General features: G+C 42.7%; 1 protein-coding gene across 2 annotated transcripts; it reads left to right on the forward strand.

Moving 5' to 3' along the window:
* The first annotated feature begins 5,689 nt into the window (after positions 1–5,689).
* On the forward strand, positions 5,690–19,576 carry XKR9 (XK related 9). Of its 2 annotated transcripts, XM_035126018.3 has the most exons (4): positions 5,690–5,828; positions 8,497–9,008; positions 16,821–17,044; positions 18,858–19,576. In XM_035126018.3, exons 2-4 carry the CDS (start codon positions 8,749–8,751, stop codon positions 19,553–19,555), a joined length of 1,182 nt encoding a protein of 393 aa, XP_034981909.3. In that variant the 5' UTR covers positions 5,690–5,828; positions 8,497–8,748; the 3' UTR covers positions 19,556–19,576. The 2 variants fall into 2 exon arrangements, with proteins under 2 accessions (XP_034981909.3, XP_088531726.1); XM_088675600.1 differs by lacking the exon at positions 8,497–9,008 and having other exon boundaries at positions 5,724–5,828.
* The last annotated feature ends 233 nt before the right edge of the window (positions 19,577–19,809 follow it).

Here is a 19,809-nt window from a genome sequence, read left to right on the forward strand (position 1 = left end):
GCTTCCTGGTTACCTCCGACACTACTTCCCACCTGCCTCCCTGGGCAGGAGTGAGAGGTTATAAGAAGCCCCTGGGTTTTAGGGTAGCTGTGATGGGTGTGTGTGTGTCTAACGCTCAGAAAAAAACAAAACAAAAAGCAGCTGCATGTTCATGCGCTTTCAAAACGCAGGCTTTCTTACGTACGAACCTCGTTTTCCTCCGAAAGAGTTTGAGCGTTTTAGAGATCGCAGCTAATATCGCCATATATACTTGGAGAGCGGGGAGATGCGGCGGAGACAAAGTGGCTTTTGACAGCCCCTGCAGTGTAGGGCAGCATATATTGTAGGTTAGAGGTTGGGCTGGTTTGGTTTTTCATCCAAAAGTCGCTGACACAAAAGTCTTCTCAGAGCGCAGGAAAGATCAGGCGAGCAACGTCCCGCGCGGAATAAGACGACCTATGTTGGAGCACGAATCCTATCTTCTTTGTTGTTTCCATTCGTGAGGGGAAGAAGAGAGGGGAGATGATGACAGGTACCGCTAAAAAATCCTAATTTTTCCTGTCACTTCAGTTCTGACGGTGAACAAAAATGGCGTCGGAAACTAACCCGGAAGCTGGCCACTCCGTGTGAGTCTAGAACTCGAGTCCCCGCAAAAAACGCTTCCCCCAGCGGGGTTTGTTTACAGTCACACGCTTGACAGAACTGGGCGTTCAAAGTAACGCACTGGATTTAACTGCGTACAGTTAGCATAGGGCATTTTTAAATTTATTTTTGCCCATTTCCTTAAATGTGCCTCTCTTCCTCCCCTCTCCTCTCCCAAGAAAAATACATAACGCTGCTCCACTGAACCGGGAAAGGAAGGAAAAATACGATTACACTTAAATTACTCCAGAATTAATTTCTGGAGATTTAGCTGTAGCAAAACAGCAAGGAGTGCGGTGGCACCTCAAAGACTTAAGACTCGTTGTTGTTTTTCCATTGTTGGTGATTTCAGGTTTTGCCCTGGGAATGTTTCTAAATCTAGGAACAAATTAACTTTTCCAGAGTGAACAACGGACTTTGCTTAGGAAAGGGTTGAAAGCTGCTTTAATATTGACAGAAGTGTATTTCACTAATGAGCTGCTGGAAAAGGCCACACATTTTTTGTGTGTGAACCAAAGCTGTTCTTGATGAAACCGACAAAATAAGACTAAACAAGTCCCAGCAGGGTCAGGGTCTGGATGGGTGAGCATATGAAACCACATTTATTCTGCCTTAGCTTCCACAACTGAAGAAAGGCGGACTATAAATGTAATAAACCAACCAACTAGTTAGCCAACAAACAACTTCCTAGGGGCCCAAGTTGGATAGCAACAATGAAGAAAACCCATTTGGTTGTTAAAAAGAAAGCAACACAAAGTGCACGGGTGGTGAGCTGCCTGCTGCCATTGACAATAGTAATGAATAATGCTACCGGTCAATTTCGAGAGTAGCCCCATTATCTTCACTAACAGTGAATGATGTATTCCGGCTGTCACCAGTGACAAAGCCTTGTCTCTTGTACAGTATATATTTCTCTGAGTGGGTGGAACAGCCACCACATACATATAAAATGCTGTGATACCACTTTAAATAGTGGTATCTCCCAAAGAATTCTGGGGGCTGTAGTTTGTTATAAGTGCTGTTAGGAGAAAACCCACCTTCCCCTCACAGAGCTACAATTTTCAGAGTAGGTTATGAATCCCTCTTCCCAGTGTTATATGAATTCTAAGGTCTTATATACAGTATATAAAATAAATGTTCATAAATGTACAAGGCAAACACATGCATACGTATATAAACCATGTGTCTGAAATAGTACCGGAGAACAATCCTGAAGCCATTTTGACTCTCCCAAGTGGACCTCAAATATTTCTCTGCAAGGAGGAAGGAAATAGGAAAAGCTTTCCAATTATCTTTGGACTGTAGAGGCTTACACCTCCCTGTAAATACAGTCTGGCAAGCTGAGCACACTATGATATGTGTAACAGATTCAGGAACTAAGTATTTACCATCTCAAAGGAATGGCCAGGATACCCAGAAAAGGCAACCAATAAGGCATTTTCAGGTATCCTGGCAGAAAGGAGAGAAGCAACACACTCAAATTTCTGCTGGGGACCACCTCTTTCTGTGATGTATGTATGATGTTTTGGGGGGTGGTCCTGAGCTACAGGGGAGGCAATTTCAAAAGTCTATATAAGAGCTTGCACACCAATGTTCTGGGTTCCTCTCCTCCCACCCTGCGTCGGGGGAGTGGGGGACCCTGTTGCAACAGTTTAATAAAGATCATGCTTACTAGCTGCTTTGCTTCTCAATATTATCTGGGTGGCCTCTGTTATTTTCTCCTACTTACAGAGAACCTACATAAGGACTCTATACGGACTCTTGTTGTTCAGTTGTTTAGTTGTGTCCGACTCTTTGTGACTCCATGGACCAGAGCATGCTAGGCACTCCTGTCTTCCACTACCTCCCGCAGTTTGCTCAGACTCATGTTCGTAGCTTTGAGAGCACTGTCCAACCATCTCATCCTCTGTCGTCCCCTTCTCCTTGTGCCCTCAATCTTTCCCAACATCAGGGTCTTTTCCAGAGAGTCTTCTCTTCTCATGAGGTGGCCAAAGTATTGGAGCCTCAGCTTCACGATCTGTCCTTCCAGTGAGCACTCCGGGTTGATTTCCTTCAGAATGGATAGGTTTGATCTTCTTGCAGTCCATGGGACTCTCAAAAGTCTCCTCCAGCACCATAATTCAAAAGCATCAATTCTTTGGCGACCAGCCTTCTTTATGGTCCAGCTCTCCCTTCCATTCATCACTACTGGGAAAACCATAGCTTTAACTATACGGACCTTTGTCAACAAGGTGAAGTCTCTGCTTTTTAAGATGCTGTCTAGATTTGTCATTGCTTTTCTCCCAAGAAGCAGGCGTCTTTTAATTTCATGACTACTGTCACCATCTGCAGTGATCATGGAACCCAAGAAAGTAAAATCTCTCACTGCCTCCATTTCTTCCCCTTCTATTTGCCAGGAGGTGATGGGACCAGTGGCCATGATCTTAGTTTTATAGGGCTCTTAGATACCCTATAAGGGAAAGGTTGGTATTTTTCTTATAACACCAGGTAACTCTGAACATTGTAGCTCTGGGAGTATTGGGGTGTATTAATTCACAAAATAGGCTTGTGATAGCCCAATTGTATTTTTGGCACACCCACACACCGCATATTAAACACAGAGCATGGGGAATAAATTGTATCAGTGCTGGACTGATTTTAGGCAGTCCTCCCCCCATAAAGCTCAACAACTCTGACAATGGGTAGATCACTGCCGGTATTTTTTTATTCTGGGAGTAGATTGTAGTCTCTTGGGAGTTGGATGTGCCTATTGTAGACTCTTTTTTAAAATAAAAATGGCTGCTAAGTCATATTTGGTCTGCAGATGGCAGACATAACAAAATTGGTGCAAAATGATGATGTAGCTAATATGGTGTGTTCTCAAAACAGGGTGCAGCAACTTCAGAGCTTATTTCCACATACAATCCTGAGCAAAGTTATGTTATTCAACTCCCATTGAGACTGATAGGACTGAAGCATCCTTTTAACTACACAATAAAGGTAAAGGGACCCCTGGCCATTAGGTCCAGTTGTGACCGACTCCGGGGTTGCGGCGCTCATCTTGCGTTATTGGCCGAGGGAGCCGGCGCACAGCTTCCGGGTCATGTGGCCAGCATGACAAAGCTGCTTCTGGCGAACCAGAGCAGCACACAGAAACACTGTTTACCTTCCCGCTGTAACCTATACGGTATCTACTTGCACTTTGACGTGCTTTCGAACTGCTAGGTTGGCAGGAGCAGGGACCGAACAACGGGAGCTCACCCCGTCGCAGGGATTCGAACCAACGGCCTTCTGATCAGCAAGCCGTAGGCTCAGTGGTTTAACCCACAGCGCCACCTGTGTCCCTACACAGTAGATTGTAGTCATTTGTTTTAAGACACGTTGGACACTTCTCCCGCCTTTGCATGCAAACAGTTGTCAGCTGAAACCCTGGCGGTATTTCTGAAGTGTTAGCAATTTTGTCAGCTCAGCTAGAGTGGTTAAAGTCAAATTCCTTTTCTCCGATTTTTTAGTTTAAAGCATACTTCTGTATTTTTATTCAAAACATACTGAAGATGGTTTACTTTTTTGGGGGGGGAATAAAACGACTCTGAGAGACCCCCAAGAAGTAATATATTAGCTTTTCTTAGACTGCACAGCAGCAGAGCTTTCTCCCACTACCACAGGGGGAAATCCAATGTGGCTAGATGTCTTTTTGTGTGTTGATTTGCTTTGACTCCCAACACCCAGTGATGCTCAGACAGTAGTACTGGTGCCCCCAAATGCTGGTGCTGTGCAGAAGGCCTCCTAACCAATCTCTCCTCTAGGTCCACCTAGTAGCAGCCTGCAGGACAGGACAGGGCCAAGGCTGGAGGAAAGTGAAGGTGGAGGGCAAAGGTTGGAGGGTGCCATTTGCTATACATATGTACACACTTGCGCAATAATGTTGCCTAAGGCAGGAATTATTGTCTGTTCTATCTGCACATGCAGGTGGGCATGTTTACGAAGCAGTGTGCATGTTCTCAACTCCCCTCCCCTCAATCAGTCTATGCAGGCCTCCTAAGCACTGGCAGAACTGATGTGTCTTTTTATATATACCAGAAGTCTGATAGGGCGAGCAGCACAGCCCTGCAACTTCACTAAGTCAATAGGAGGTGACCTAAGAAAACATTATCTGTGTACACATGGCAGCAGGGCAGTCTTGAGCAGGTCGCAGCATGGCTTTGCCGCGCAGCACCCTGCCTACCGACCCAGCGCCCTGGCACCCCGCACCACCAGGACTCTACCTAGAGCCGGCCCTGCATGGCAGCAGCAAGCACCTGAGAAGTGTATTCTTAGCACAAAATAGATTAAAACTGTTACTGCTTTAGATTAAGTAATAGTGTGGGACAGGGGGGACACTGGGATGACACTCTGTTTACAGCACCCCCCCCAAATGCACCTGCATCTAGACCTGAATACACATTATCATTTAGTGTGTACACACACCCATTGTTGATGGAGAAAATTGGCAAAAGGAGCATTCCAAACTGCAACATTTTGTTGCAGGACTCTTTTATTCCCTCTGCCTCTGATGTTGAGGTTATGAACTCTGTTGATTATGTATGCAGACCACCAATGCACAAGTGGGAGGATTGAGCAGGAACCCCGAGGTTTGCAGAAGTACAGAAGAAAAATTATAAAAGAAAAACTCTTAAGCAGGAGTGGGCGGGGAATCCAAAACTGTCCAATCAGGAGAATTAAGCATGCTCAGAAGTTATGGAATGATGATCCACTCTTGGGATCCACTCTTGGGAAATGGAATGGAGTGAACAGAATCCTGAAGTGAGAGGATTCTACACAGCAACACTTTGTTGCAGGTACCACTTGTCATCACCATTAAATACACAGAGCTTGTTATTTAAGCATGTGGTACAAAGCAGGCAAACAAAGGATTCATTTTTGTATCTTGCAGGGATTTAAGAAAGTGGTCACAGATGATTTTTTTTTAAAAAAATGATTAATTTATTTTTTTAAAAGGTTGACTCAGTCAAAGCAATGACAGTCCACGTAGCTAGAGTATTATTAATCGAATCACATGGCCTAGAGGAGATGGGCGTTTCAGTTTTCATTCTTTCCCACACCCTTTACCTTTTCCTGGTTGTAGATTGCAAAGTATCACAGTTCAACTGTATAAACATCCAGACTTTCAAGGCACCTCTCTCTATGGATTTGCTACTGGAATGTTTATTTATCTGGCAAGTTTTAAGGTAAGTCTTCTTTATGAGAGGATTGTTGCCTGTAGTTAAAAAAATCTAGGTGATCATATTCTACATCGCCTACAGTCTGAATGAATGAATTTACTTTATTCGGTCACAGACCAGCATAAGCAAAACATTTAAAGAAATAGCATAACAATATGAATCTAAGCAAATAATTATTAAATAAATAGGGGCAAAAACCAACTGTAGATTAAACATATACATAAAATACTTGGTTAAGCATAAATAATTGGTGGGTAAAACTAATAAGAGGGATTAAAAAGGACTTATTAAACAGTTATATGGGATGAGGCTTCAGTGATACAGATCATCTACAGTCTTACAATGACAACCCGGAAGCCAACCAAAGTAGATGTGTCCTGTTTACTTCAGTGGTTATAAGGCAGGGAAACAAACAAGTATTACTGTGGGTTCCAGAGCTGTTCAGTTCTGGTTTGCTGTCAAGAAGTCTATCAAAGGATGTCTGTTTCCCTAGATCTTGGAAGAAAAACTAGAGGGATTTTTTTTGGGTCTAGAATAATAAGGGATATGTTTCTTCATGTTGATTCTCATTAAATGCTCTCAACGTTATTGAAGATGTTATTGTAGGTGAGAGATGAAAAATTGACACTGAAGGCATTTTCAGTTTGTTTCATTATCTGCATTTCTGTCATGCTTATGTCAAACTTACGTTGGGTAGAAATAAAACACATTCAGTTTAAAAATTCCCAATTCCCACTTTCTGTTCCACATAACACACACACACACACACACACACACACACACACACACACACACAAAAGAGGTGCTTATCTGGGAGTAAGGCTCTTTGAATAATAGTTACAGGTAGATAGCCGTGTTGCTCTGACGTAGTCAAAACAAAATAAAAAAATCCCTTCCAGTAGTAGCACCTTAAAGACCAACTAAGTTTGTCATTGGTATGAGCTTTCGTGTGCATGCACACTTATATTAGGCTTACTTCTGAGTAGAAAAGGTTAGCATTGCACAAGTGCCTGAAGGAACTGGTTATGTCTCTTTGAAGAGATTAAACAGCAATTGTTTGCCCCTGAACCACACAGACTGCAATTGTCTGCAGGGGTGTTTGTGACTATTGTTTATCAGCATCCAAAGCCCTAATTTAAATTGCTGGGATACTGGGATTCTTGCTGAAGCACATACAATTAACATTTAGCTGTGTGGATGGCAGTTGTCCGAATGCCATAGGTGACTGTCAGATGCCATGGACACTATGACGCAATTGCAAGCACCTTCAACCGTCTACCTGTGGCATTTTAAATGGCTTGTTAAATTGTTCTTCTTTTGGGACTTCCCCCTTCTTCTTTTTTCCTCAGAGACCACCCTCTCAATCCTTTATCTACAAACATATTACCATATCTTGTGCCTTCTCACAATGCCAGCCTTTCACCCTTTTAAAATGTAATGGGTATTGCTCCATATGGTTATCACTACCAATGAGCCATAAAAACAGCACATTGCTGCGCAGGAAAGGATTTCCCCCTGGAAAGGGTCTCAGAGTTAAATTAAGCGAAATGCTTCGGAAAAGAGTGGCCAATCTTCTGACAAATGTGCCAGCGATTGGGTGCAAAGTACAAGATAAACATGCCATTGAGGCGTGCAGAGGGAGGAGAGGAAGTAGAAGTCCTGTTACACCAGCAGAACTCTGCTCACACAGCATTGGATATAATACTTTGTTTCAGATGTGTCTTCTTCCCATCCCAATCCCCTAAGAGAGAACAGGGAGTGTCTGCCCTAAAATGCTGCCTTTCATCTTTACTTTTTTGACATACCTATATTAAAAACAAGCAACAAAAAACAACAACAAACATGTTCCCTATTAATGTCTTTTAAATCATTTGGAAAGGCTTTTATGGATTAATCTATCTGATTAGTAGCTTAGGGCTGCAATCTTATGCACAGTTATCTGGGGGTAAGCTCATTGATCACTGCAGATGGTGACAGCAGTCACAAAATTAAAAGACGCCTGCTTCTTGGGAGAAAAGCAATGACAAACCTAGACAGCATCTTAAAAAGTAGAGACATCACCTTGCCAACAAAGATCCGTGTAGTTAAAGCTATGGTTTTCCCAGTAGTGATGTGTGGAAGTGAGAGCTGGACCATAAAGAAGGCTGATCGCCGAAGAATTGATGCTTTTGAATTTTGGTGCTGGAGGAGACTCTTGAGAGTCCCATGGACTGCAAGAAGATCAAACCTATCCATTCTGAAGGAAATCAGCCCTGAGTGCTCACTGGAAGGACAGATCCTGAAGCTGAGGCTCCAATACTTTGGCCACCTTATGAGAAGAGAAGACTCCCTGGAAAAGACCCTGATGTTGGGAAAGATGGAGGGCACAAGGAGAAGGGGACGACAGAGGATGAGATGGTTGGACAGTGTTCTCGAAGCTATGAACATGAGTCTGAGCAAACTGCGGGAGGCAGTGGAAGACAGGAGTGCCTGGCGTGCTCTGGTCCATGGGGTCATGAAGAGCCGGTCACGCCTAAACGCCTAAACAACAACAAGCTCATTGAACACAGCTAAACATGCATAGGATTGCATTGCATTTGTTGCTGCTGTAATAATTATTTATGCTGCTGTTAAGAGGTTTTACACTCTTCTGAACCAGCTAGTTATCTACCTATTTCTTTTCTTTTCTTTTCAGGACTTATCAGGAAGAATCAACTTTACCAGTACCATTCAATGGGCATATGGATATGTACGCAAATGAATCTTTAGTACTGAAAGAGAGCTAATCTATTTGAGTATCTGTGGTTTTGATTTAATTTGCCACTTCAACAAATACACACCCCAATTTCCCCAAGGAGAAATACGCTCACATATTTCCTTAGTATGTGATGCAATGAGAAACGGCATATTTTGCTTCTGACTTGAGATGAAATGATCAATCAAGACAATGAGATATACAAAGCAAGAGTTTGCTACGATGGTTCTTGGAATGGTGGTTTATGTTGCGGATGTTGGAGCAGATCTCTGGGCAGCAAACAAATATTTCCATGAGGGACAGTACCTCTGGTGTGCCTTGACCCTGGCCACAGGGCTTCTTTCATCACTAGTTGTCCAATATTTCAGTTACACTTGGTTTAAAGATGATGGCACTGACCAGCTGAGTTGGATTTCTTCATTACATCTCTTACAAGCTGGAATATTTACAAGGTAAATATAAAACGTAGAACATACAACTAGCTATGCTTGTAATGTCCTAGATGACTTTTAATGGGGAAGAAGATGATGGTGACTCGTTAAACTTCCAAAATTTCAAATGTGTGCAGGTGTGTGAGGCATAGGAGCCAACTCCTAGGGGCCAAGGGTTCTTCACCCCCACCCCAATAAAATATTTGAGGGGGCCAGCCTCCCCCAAGTTGATGGGCATTGTCATTCAAATGGTGTGCATGCACTGCATCATGTGATTGATTATGCGGGGCAGGGCTTACCTGCCATCCTCCATGTTTTATTCAAGTTGATACCCCTGGTGTAAGATAAGTAGAATGCGTTGCCTAGCTGCTATTTGCTGAGTTGCTTTATCGGATCTGGAGTGATGTACTCATGAATTTGCTGGTCCTGTTGTTCTTTTATTTTTGTCTAATATTCTTTCACCCCCCCCAATAATTAAGGATGTTAAACACTGACAAAGGGGCATCTATGTACACAGCATCCAAGTGACAGTGTAGCAGTTGCTTTGCCAAAATTCCTTTAATGACTGACATGAGAACTTGTGTGATTTAAAATGTTCTTAAATAATTACGTTTCTCACAGTCATTTTAGCCAAAGGAACTACGGTATTAATTAGACAAATTAACTTTTCCTCTGTTCCAGGCTGTGGATGCTGGAAATGCTAAGGATGCTTGCTTTCTGTACTTGCCACTAAAATGTTTCTTTGTCATCTTAAGAAGGCAACTAGAACAAAAGAACTATACATTTGCTATCTTTCCCACTATATCAGCCATGTCCAAAGTGGTCAAATGCTCCCCAGGCAATTTTGAAAAAGCAATCTCTTGCAGGCCCCCGAGCACCTGCCCACCAAATTTCATTTTCACAGGCTTGTCACAAGCTCTCCCCTCTGTGGGGGGGGCATGGCTAGCCCCCCCATTAGGGAGTCCCAGGCTGTGTCATTTCTTGGGTCAACCAATCTGGTTGGCCGGGGGGGGGGGAGCATGGCTAAATAAATAATTAAATACTGTAGTACACGTTTGGGATGTTGCTGCTGCAGTGATGGTGGTGGCAGAGGGGCGGCCGCCGCCTTGACCCAGTGCCGGATTTATGTATAGGCTAAGTATGCTGGAGCCTAGGGCCTCTAAATCTAGGGGGCCTCACCAGTCCCCCCGCTCCCCAGCAGGCAGTCTCCCCTCTCCCCAAATTGCAAACCCAAGACTTCATGCAAGGGCAAGGCAACTCAGGCCCAGCAACTATGAGACTCAGGGCTAGCCAGTGGGGCCCAATTTGAAGCAGTGGGGTGCAACTTGATTTTTTTGTTTTGTTTTTGGTAAGGCCCCAGTTCACAGCCAAAGTCTGCAAAATCTTATAGATATAAGTAAAATCCATCTAGATTGCCCTGGTGCGGGGGGCCCCTTAGGAGCGGCATGCGGGGCCCAATTTGGCCCAATTGTTCCAATTGCCTTAAGGTCAGCGCTGGTGAGACTGGGCAGGGGTTGGACTGACAAGCCCTACACCTTCTAGGTCCCTGGTGTCACTATTCAGAGTACAGACTCAAGGACTTGTTATGGAAATAAAGGGGGGCACTTATTGGAAATCAGTTTTGTCACCTCTCCCCCCCCAAACCCCAGCCACCTTTTATTCACAGTCACATAAGCACTACACTACAGCATAGCCATAAACCTGTACGTTCAACCGCTGAAATATACACCAAATATGTGGCAATGGAGATTTATGTTACTGCTTTATGAATGAACATTGTGTTTTATGAATGGACTCTGTATTTTGTGAATTACCTAAGAGCCACCAATAGGGAGCTCTAGAATTTGACAGCTAACCAAATCCGCTCAGAAGTCAGCGACTGATAAGACTTGTCAACCAGTTCTTCCGAAGTCTTCCTAAATTATAAAGCTCCAAAATACAGGCCAAAACAGAGCAGGTCTGGGAAGAGCAAGGCATACAATGGGCACCACCAGCGAAAAGGCCCTGCTCTGTGTAGCTCCTGCCCTGTCATTTGATAGGGTGCCCACTTGCCCTCCTTATTGACATGGAATGCTCTCTATTGGAGTCTCCAGGTCCAATACAAAGACCATAAGAAGGGAGAGCAGGTACCTTGAAGTTCCCAACAGCTGTTAATCAAGCAAGCAAGCAAGCACACAGGTCACCTTTGTCACGGTCAGGACGCCTATGTCCTGGCCAGGCCTGCACCCAACCTTGTTTTTGTACAGTCTTGTTTGTCCTCGGTAACCAAAATTATATTATCAACATATACAAGCAGAAAAATTGTTTTCCTTCATTTCCTTCATCGTACAAAACAAAGCGGCACTAATAAAGAAAAGTTCCAGGGTGGCAACAGAAAGCAAACTAAAAATGTTTTTGCAGTTCATCAAAACTATCCAGCAATATCAAGTTATAGGAAAACTGGTGCTATTAACAGTAATCCTTCTAGTTGGTTAATTGGTTCGGCAACTTCCATGCACACGATGACGTGTGATGCTAATTCTTTCCCCCAAGAGTTAAATGATGAGAGGCAGCTACAGTTGCAAATGGCAACAAAGTATCTATGAAAGGAAGAGGAACAGATTTGCTCAAGTGTGTTGCAGGTAGAAATACTGTTTGTAATGAAGTGAGAGCAGTAGTTTACTTGCTCAAATTAACAAATAAGAAAGTTTTAAGAAGGGGATTGTAACAAAAACACTGGGGCCTAATTTGAATAGGAGAGTGCCTGGTATCTGGTGGGCAGACCAAAGTACTTGTCAGGAGAGCTATGAGATTCAGGTGAGGGTCAGATAACTGTTAATAATAATTATAACTCAGTAGGGGATGATGTGGTGCTGCCACTCGCCTGACCTCTGGTTGGCTGCATTGCTGTTGCGTACCAGGAGATAGATGGAGAAGGGCAAGGGTGGTGCACTGCGAATGCACCAGCAGAGCCAATCTAGCCCTCCTACTGGTGCATTTGCACCATGCCAACCTCCTTACCCACTTTCTACCTTTCAGTAAGCAGGTCAGGGTGAGTAGTAGTACTGAGCAGACTTCAAATTCCTAACATGTTTGTTGGATGGTGGTGGCGGCAAAGGGGGAGAATGATACTCTTTTATTATTTGTGATGTAAAAAGCGTTGTGGAGCAAACCGTCTAACAGGCCAGGCATTCGTACAATATTTTTCCTTACATAACAGTGTGTCTTTCAGATCTTCAAAATAATGTGCTATTTGTAGAATATGAAGTATTTTTTTTAAAAATTGCTCTTTATTTCTATTTAATATTTTCCCCATCCAATCCAAACATATATTGGTAAAACTTTTCTTTTTTAAAAGTGGTTAATGTATTTAATTTGGCATTAATACAAGGCCCAAGAGCAGGTCATATTTATATGTCTGTCAAGAAGCAGAAGCTAAACATAACCCAACAATTTCTCCCTAGGTAAACGCCAAGTGATATTCAGTAAGCACTTTACTTTGTGAGAATCCTTGCCAGGAGTCCAAAGGTCACCTCACACCTTATCAAGCTTCTCAGTTGTGAACTGGGGAGGCTTCACATAAAGCTGTGAGCTTGCCCCAACACACAGCTTGGACAACCACAAGCTTAGGTGTATGAGTGTGTGTGTGAGGAACAGATTGATTTACTCAAGCAGGTTTTCTGAAAAATACTGGACTACACAGATGCCTCAATCTAGGATACAAGAACCAGATGTTTGCGTTCCTGATTGTTTTATAAACTGAGAATACTGCAGGGCTTTTGTCATTCAGAAATATAAATGTGTGTCATCAGCACCACACAAGGAAGCAGCTCTGTAATAGAACTTTTCTTCCTTGTTTTTACACATTAAATCCAAAGCCATGAATGGGATCTCTACAGTTTCTGTCAGTGCTGCAGGCATCCCCGAAGGAATAGGGAGCAGGTCTTGGATTTTTACATACTGCTCATGTATCTTAAGGGCAGCAATGAACTTCCATGAAAGGAATATGCACCCCTCTTTAACTTGCATCTGCCTCAGCCAACATGATTAATGATAAGGGAAAATGGGTGTTGTAGTCTATTAATTATTATTATTTATTAAATTGGTATACTGCCCTATACCTGCAGGTCTCAGGGCAGTTCACAACATAGAGTCACAATATAAAAACACAAAATACATAATAAAAACAAGAACAATCAAATAATCCACCCTCCACATGTTGCTAGGTGTAGTCTAGCAACATTTGGAGGGCCACAGATTTTTTGGGGGGGGAGGAATAGATATAGATAACCCATGTGGGATAATTAATAAAAGACTGGCTGGATCCCTAGATCCAAAGTGCAGAGTAAAACATGGGCGTAGGCAGGGGGGGGCAGGAGCGGGCAATTGCCCCCCCTAGAAGCAGGGCAGCTGGCCAGCCTGCCCCGCTGCCCGCCCGGTGCCGTCTCCCTTCTTCCTGGCTGGCTGTGGGGCGGGCGGAGGGAAAGCCCCAGAGCCGTGCAAAGCGTTTGGCTGGCTTTCCCTCCGCCCGCCCCACAGCCAGCAAGGGAGAAGGGAGACGTGGTCCTCCAATTTATCCATGCAGCAGCAAGTAAACACAGGCAATAATCTTAGGATACAAAATATAATAAAATAGCTCATGGGCTGAGCTCCTAGTGAGCAAACTCAGGCACGTCTTATTTTGATGAGGTCACATGGTGATAGAGAGCTAAAAGAGGAAATTAAAAAAGGAGGCAACTGGCAGTGATGTGAGGCTTTGGGAAGTTAGGTCAGTAATGCAACTCTGCCCACACCACCAGCTGCTACTGCTTCTAGGGCTGGAAGGTGGGGCAAGGCAGTCATTGATGACACCCCTTGATCACAAACACAGGGTCTCTCTGCCCTGTGGACTACATAAGCATGCATACAGTAAGGTTTCATTAAACATCCAGTGCAATTGTCAAGTATTTTAAGCCATTCAGGCACACTGTGCATGGAACTTCTACCCTTAGGTTAACCTTTGCTATAATTATCAGAATTATGAGGGCATTCTGATACCCCAAAATCTATTTTAAGGGGTGAAAGTTGTTTCCAGTGTTCTGCTAAAGCATCGTGGGGTAAGCCACAGGTATGGAGGCCACCATTGATGTTCTGTAGGAAGATATTTATGTATAAATTTACCCAAGATTTCTGCAGGGTACATTGGAGCTTGCCACAAAACTGCCAGCGTGTGAACTTCAAAACATTATTCAGAAATTCCCACAGGGGCAATTGGTGCTTCTTGGGATATGCTCTTGTAAGCAGAGCTTTTAAAAACAACAAACTGAAGAGGAGCGAGCAAGTGCCCTGTCGTTTTGAGAAACAGCAGAATAATGAGGCTGGTTGAAATACGTTTTAAGAGGGGCTTTCTATCTTCCTTTTATATCCGCTTGCAGTTGCTTCCTTGTTAAAATTTGAGATGCAGAGCAAACACACCTTTGCATTTGCTCAAAAATGTGCCTTGTGCTCAAGTGAGAAGACACCTCTGTTTTGAAAACAAGCATCCAAATCAGCAACTTGGGTATTGGGTGAACATAATTCTTGCAGAAACCAAGGACTCAGCTATACAGCTGCAAATAAAACGTTTTAAGTGTGTTTTACGTGCAATATACAATGTGACACTGGATGGTGACGGTGAGCCTTATGGAAAATTCAATGTATTTTAAAAAAACGGTTTTTTTTTAAAAAAAAGCATTTTCAGAACTTAAAAAAAATATGTTTGTAGATTTCAATCAAGAGTGTTTCTCTGAGTTTGGCAAATTCCGAACATCTTTTCTTCAGTGATGTACCCGTTCCTTGCCAGACGATGTATGCTGTGCTGTGCTGTGATAGTGAGAATAAAAACGGCATCTCCCCAAATAAAATAGAAATATTTTGAGAAGCAAATGTTCTTCATGAGGCAATGAATTAATCCCCCCTGAAATGTTTAGTGTGTTTTCTGTCTATGTTTTATTTTATAGGAAATTACTTCATACCCTTAAGGACACATTATTCAGTGTAAGGCTGTGGGAGTTGAGATATAATGCAGTAGTAAACATTAGCATGCATTAGCTCCTCATTTTCCAACTTCTACCAATGAAATGCATGTCACCACAAGAAATTCATGTGCCCTAAGAATTACAATAGAATTTGCACGTCTCTTTATATGGAGCAGCAGGTGCCTTCTGTTACAACTTTTAAATGTCTACAGAAAACATTTCAATTCCTCCAGGCTTATGCAAGCAGTTAAGAATACATCTTTCTATAATAGTTAGCTGATCTCTGATTGTAAATTTTTATGTGGATTTATGTATCGTTGTTGTAAATAGCTATGATATCCATTTTGTGAATTGTGGTATATAAATAGGGTTCTTAAAACAAACAAACAAACAAACAAACAAACAAACAAACACGCCTGCTCAAAAGTAGGTCCCATTGAGTTCAATGGAGTTTACTCTCAGGTAAGGAAATTGAAGACTTTTGGTGTTCCTTGTAATGATAGCACAGGAATTCAAGGCTTATTTTTGAAAGCAGACATGCATATCTGAAGATTGTGGTGGTATATGGGGTTTTGACCGCTGGCTGTAACAGATAAAGCTCTGCACATATATATGTCATTTTGGTCCGCAACTGTCATCACTTGGAGGGCTTCCCTCGTGAAGGAGTTATGTAACTGGATTGTGGCTATACTATATATATATAAAAGAAAAGCACAGGTGGAAGGTGCTGTTACCAATAGGATTATAGAAGCAGGGACTGAATATAAAATTTTCTGATATAAGTTTTAAACCCCCAAAAACTGTTATTTTAGTATTATTGCAAGCTATATTGGATTTTTTCTTTAAAATGGAAAGTAGTCAATGATTTTAAATAAACAGATAAGGGTTTGTTTCCATGGGGTGGGTGGGTGGGGACACAGCTTTTTATAGTCCTCAGCAAGTCATTTGCCCTATCTAGTGCTCTTGTTATAGGAAATAAAGTTGCCGTCAGCAGAGAAAAGCTTAGCATGTGCCTCATGAGCCCTATCTGCATTATATATTGAAAGCAGTATCCTACCACTCTAAACAGTCATGGCTTTCTCCAATGAATCCTAGGAACTGCAGTTTGTCAAGGGTGCTGAGACTCCTGTTCTCCTCCCAGAGCTATAATTCTCAGAGTGGTTTTACAACCAATCCTTATTCCCTAGGAACTCTAGTAAAGCAGCTAGCCCATTTGCAAAAGCTAAGCAGGGTCCAGTATGGTTTCAAATTGCATTCTCTTCCACCTCTACAATTCTATGATTCTCAGCACCCTTAAGTTCCGATTCAGAAGATTCTTTGGGGGAAGCCATGTCCATTTAAAGTGATATGATACTGCTTTAAATGTATAGTGCCACATTCTCCCATATTTTTGTATTCAGTTGGAGGGGGGGGGAGATTATGAAAAAAGAGGGAAAATAAAATGGAAAGAGGGAGGGGGGAGCAATAGTTTCCGTGGGATCTGTCACTACGGCAACATTTTTCTTCTTTAAAATTTCAGAACTTCCCTGCTAATTTTGTGTTTCATTTAGATGCTTCTTAGAGGTTGAGTATCCCTCACTCCCTTTGTGTGAATGGGTCTGAATGTGAAGGAAAGGGATGATAAGTCAATTGTGCACATGGCATGATGTGTTTCACGCTCCCATTGTGAAATCCAAAGGGCAGCAGAAGAGTGGCTGGAAGAGACAGACTTAAGCAACCCTCTCCCTTTCCGGTCCTCCGTTGCTGCTTTTCATTTGAAGAAACAAACACCAGGAGATTGTTAACCACACCTGTTGCATCATGTTTACTTTGGCTCTAAACCTTACAAAATGGCCGACTGTGCCTTTCTCCATTGCAGGTACTGGGTTGCACTGAAATGTGGCTACCAGGCAGCATTTAAAATGAACAACTCAGAAGATGGCTTGATTGATGGTTGCACCAGCCCCATTCACAAGAGTGCCATTTGTGCAATGACTGATATAAGTATGCTCAGACTATTTAAGGCATTTCTGGAAAGCACACCCCAGCTCATTCTTCAGATCTACATCCTGATGACATGTGACAGTTCTACCCCCAGTCAGTGTAAGTCTGCTTGTGGTGATGGAAGCCATCTCCCAACAGTGTGTGGAAGATGCGATGGCACAGAATGTTCACAAACATTTAAACTGCTCAGAGAACTGCTTCAGTACATATGAAATACACCTTCTGTGCCTTAAGACAGATCAGTCACCACCTGTTCAACCCTTGATGTATATGTGACATTAGATTATTGTTATTTGTCTCAATGTGCATCACTTTAGACTCACATTAAATAACCTTTGCCATGTTGTTGCCCATTCACCCAACTCCATGGTTGGAGTTTCTTTAAATCTATGTCTCCATATTTCTTCCATTTCACCTCTTGATCACTTATTACTTCCTGTGTTTTCTGCTTCTTAGTCCACTGCCCCTAGTCCTACTTTCTTTAGCCACTTTATTTCATGTCTTCCCTTGTACCTCTCCTTCTCTCTTTTCCTTCCTCCACCATCCACTCAGCTTAAAACCTTTCACACCTCAGTACTCTCTTAGTTACACCTTTCCTAGTCCATACTAATCCCTGGCCCTCCTTCAAACCCTCCTCCCATTCTTCTTCTTCTTCTTCTTCTTCTTCTTCTTCTTCTTCTTCTTCTTCTTCTTCTTCTTCTTCTTCTTCTTCTTCTTCTTCTTCTTCTCCTCCTCCTCCTCCTCCTCCTCCTCCTTCTCCTCCTCCTTCTCCTTCTTCTCCTTCTCCTTCTCCTCCTTCTCCTCCTCCTCCTCCTCCTCCTCCTCCTCCTCCTCCCATTCTTCTTCTTCTTCTTCTTCTTCTTCTTCTTCTTCTTCTTCTTCTTCTTCTCCTCCTCCTCCTCCTCCTCCTCCTCCTCCTCCTCCTCCTCCTCCTCCTCCTCCTCCTCCTCCTTCTTCTTCTTCTTCTTCTTCTTCTTCTTCTTCTTCTTCTTCTTCTTCTTCTGTCTAGGATGTGTCTTTGGACTATAATATTTTTATAATAATTGCTTCGATGGAAATGTGGATGCATAGATTCTATGCATCCCTCTTGGCCCTTTGGTGGATGGACTTCTAGCTTATTCCACAAGGTTAACAGTCACACCCATTGTGCCACCTAGTGCTGGTATGTGGCCCCTGGAAGGTTGCCCACTAGGCGAGACTGCCATCAGGCTGAGAAAGGTTCCCTACTCCTGAGATAGGCCTTTGGTCTGATCCAGCAGTGCTCTTCTGATGCTCTCAAAGAAGGAGCTAAGGAAAAAGGAGGACTTTAGTAAAACCTCATGATGAGCCTGGAGGCCAAAGTGGCTTCGTGCATTCAATAGGGAGGGAATAATCAGGCAGAGTAGTTGGGACCGTGGGTAGAGAGCCAAGGGGCCATTTTGTCTACTGCTGAGAACCTGCCAGGGCAGCTGTACCTTCATGAACTACGTAGAAGAGATATTCTCCCTCTCAGTGCTATTTTTCTAGAAAAGGAGGTGCTGGAACTCTCCATGAACGCCTCCCTTGTTCTTTTATAATGGCAAAGGTTCCCACCTGAGAGATGACGGAACTGAGTTCAGGTAAGTACTGGCTGGGGAAAAACCTGCATCCTACTTGTGATTTCTGTTGACATCTTTCCTCTGGGATCTGACAGCTTTCATAGGGAAAACAAGTTATGGGATGGGACAGGCTGAATTGATATGACTTCACCACCAGCCAGTTATTTGCCCCAAAGCTTCCCAGTACCGTAGTTACTATATCTAATTTCCATAGATTCTAAGAGCATGTCTGTCTAGTTCAGAGTACTGTGCAATTTTTGTGTGAATATTATTTAATAGAAAAAACACTTCTTTTTCTAACAGGGCTAACAACTTTTTTATTTCCTTTTATTTAGATGTAACCATTGCAACATCTTTCTGCAGCATTTCCTGTGCAACTGTGGACTATCAGATAGCTTTACGAAAATCCCTGCCTGAGAAAAAGAACTTTCCAGGGATATTTTCCAAATTAATGTATCTTTTCTATAAACTGTTGACTTTGACTTCTTGGATACTCTGCATCGCTCTGGTCACCATACTAAGTATAGCGTCTCTTGTTCTACTTGTGTTTCTTTGGCTTTTGAGTATATGTTGGGTCCTGAAGCAACACACGGCATTTTGTACATCTAAAGGACCAGAAATTGTCTACAGGACTATTGTGGGAATCATTCTTATTTTTACCTTTTTTAATGTCAAGGGAGAAAAGACCAAAATACCTCTGACTGTTTATTATACTGCTCGGGGGTTTATAACTGCAACAATAGTGTGTGTTTGCGTGTCCTGCAAATCAGTGTTTAATGGGAAAATACATTTGTTATCTGTAATCATGGTGGTCGTTATCACCCTAATATTGGGCATTATTTTTCTTATTTCATATTATGCATTTTTTCATCCTAGGAATTTTTACACACAAGATGTAGTTGATGGACCAGGAATTTATTACGCACAAGATGTAGTTGATGGACCAGGAATTTATTACACACAAGAGGTAATTGATGGACCAGGAAGCGAAAGGACAGAAAACTGTAGAATGAGGGGGTTCCTGATGCAATAAATCTCACGACAATTATCCGTTGCTGCTGCTATGCTTCTTTTTATTTAATAAGATATGATAGCCATCTTCAAATATCTAAAGGGCTGCCACATGGAGGATGGAGCAAGCTTGTTTTCTCCTGTTCCGGAGGCTAGGACCTGAACCAGTGGCTTCAAGTTACAAGAATAGAGATTCCAACTAAAGATCAGGAATGATTTCCTGACAGTAAGAGCTGTTGGACAGTGGAACAGACTCCCACGAGAGCAGGTGGTCTC

The sequence above is a fragment of the Zootoca vivipara genome, chromosome 8 (genome assembly GCF_965207765.1).
Source record: "Zootoca vivipara chromosome 8, rZooViv2.hap1.1, whole genome shotgun sequence".
NCBI classification, from domain to species: Eukaryota; Metazoa; Chordata; class Lepidosauria; order Squamata; family Lacertidae; genus Zootoca; species Zootoca vivipara.

Excerpts from the sequence above, each read along its gene's own strand:
- XKR9 (XM_035126018.3), top strand. The coding sequence starts at position 8,749 with ATGAGATATACAAAGCAAGAGTTTGCTACGATGGTTCTTGGAATGGTG. Across the intron at positions 9,009-16,820 it reads CAAGCTGGAATATTTACAAG|GTACTGGGTTGCACTGAAAT; the intron begins GTAAATATAAAA and ends TCTCCATTGCAG. Across the intron at positions 17,045-18,857 it reads CAGTTCTACCCCCAGTCAGT|ATGTAACCATTGCAACATCT; the intron begins GTAAGTCTGCTT and ends CCTTTTATTTAG.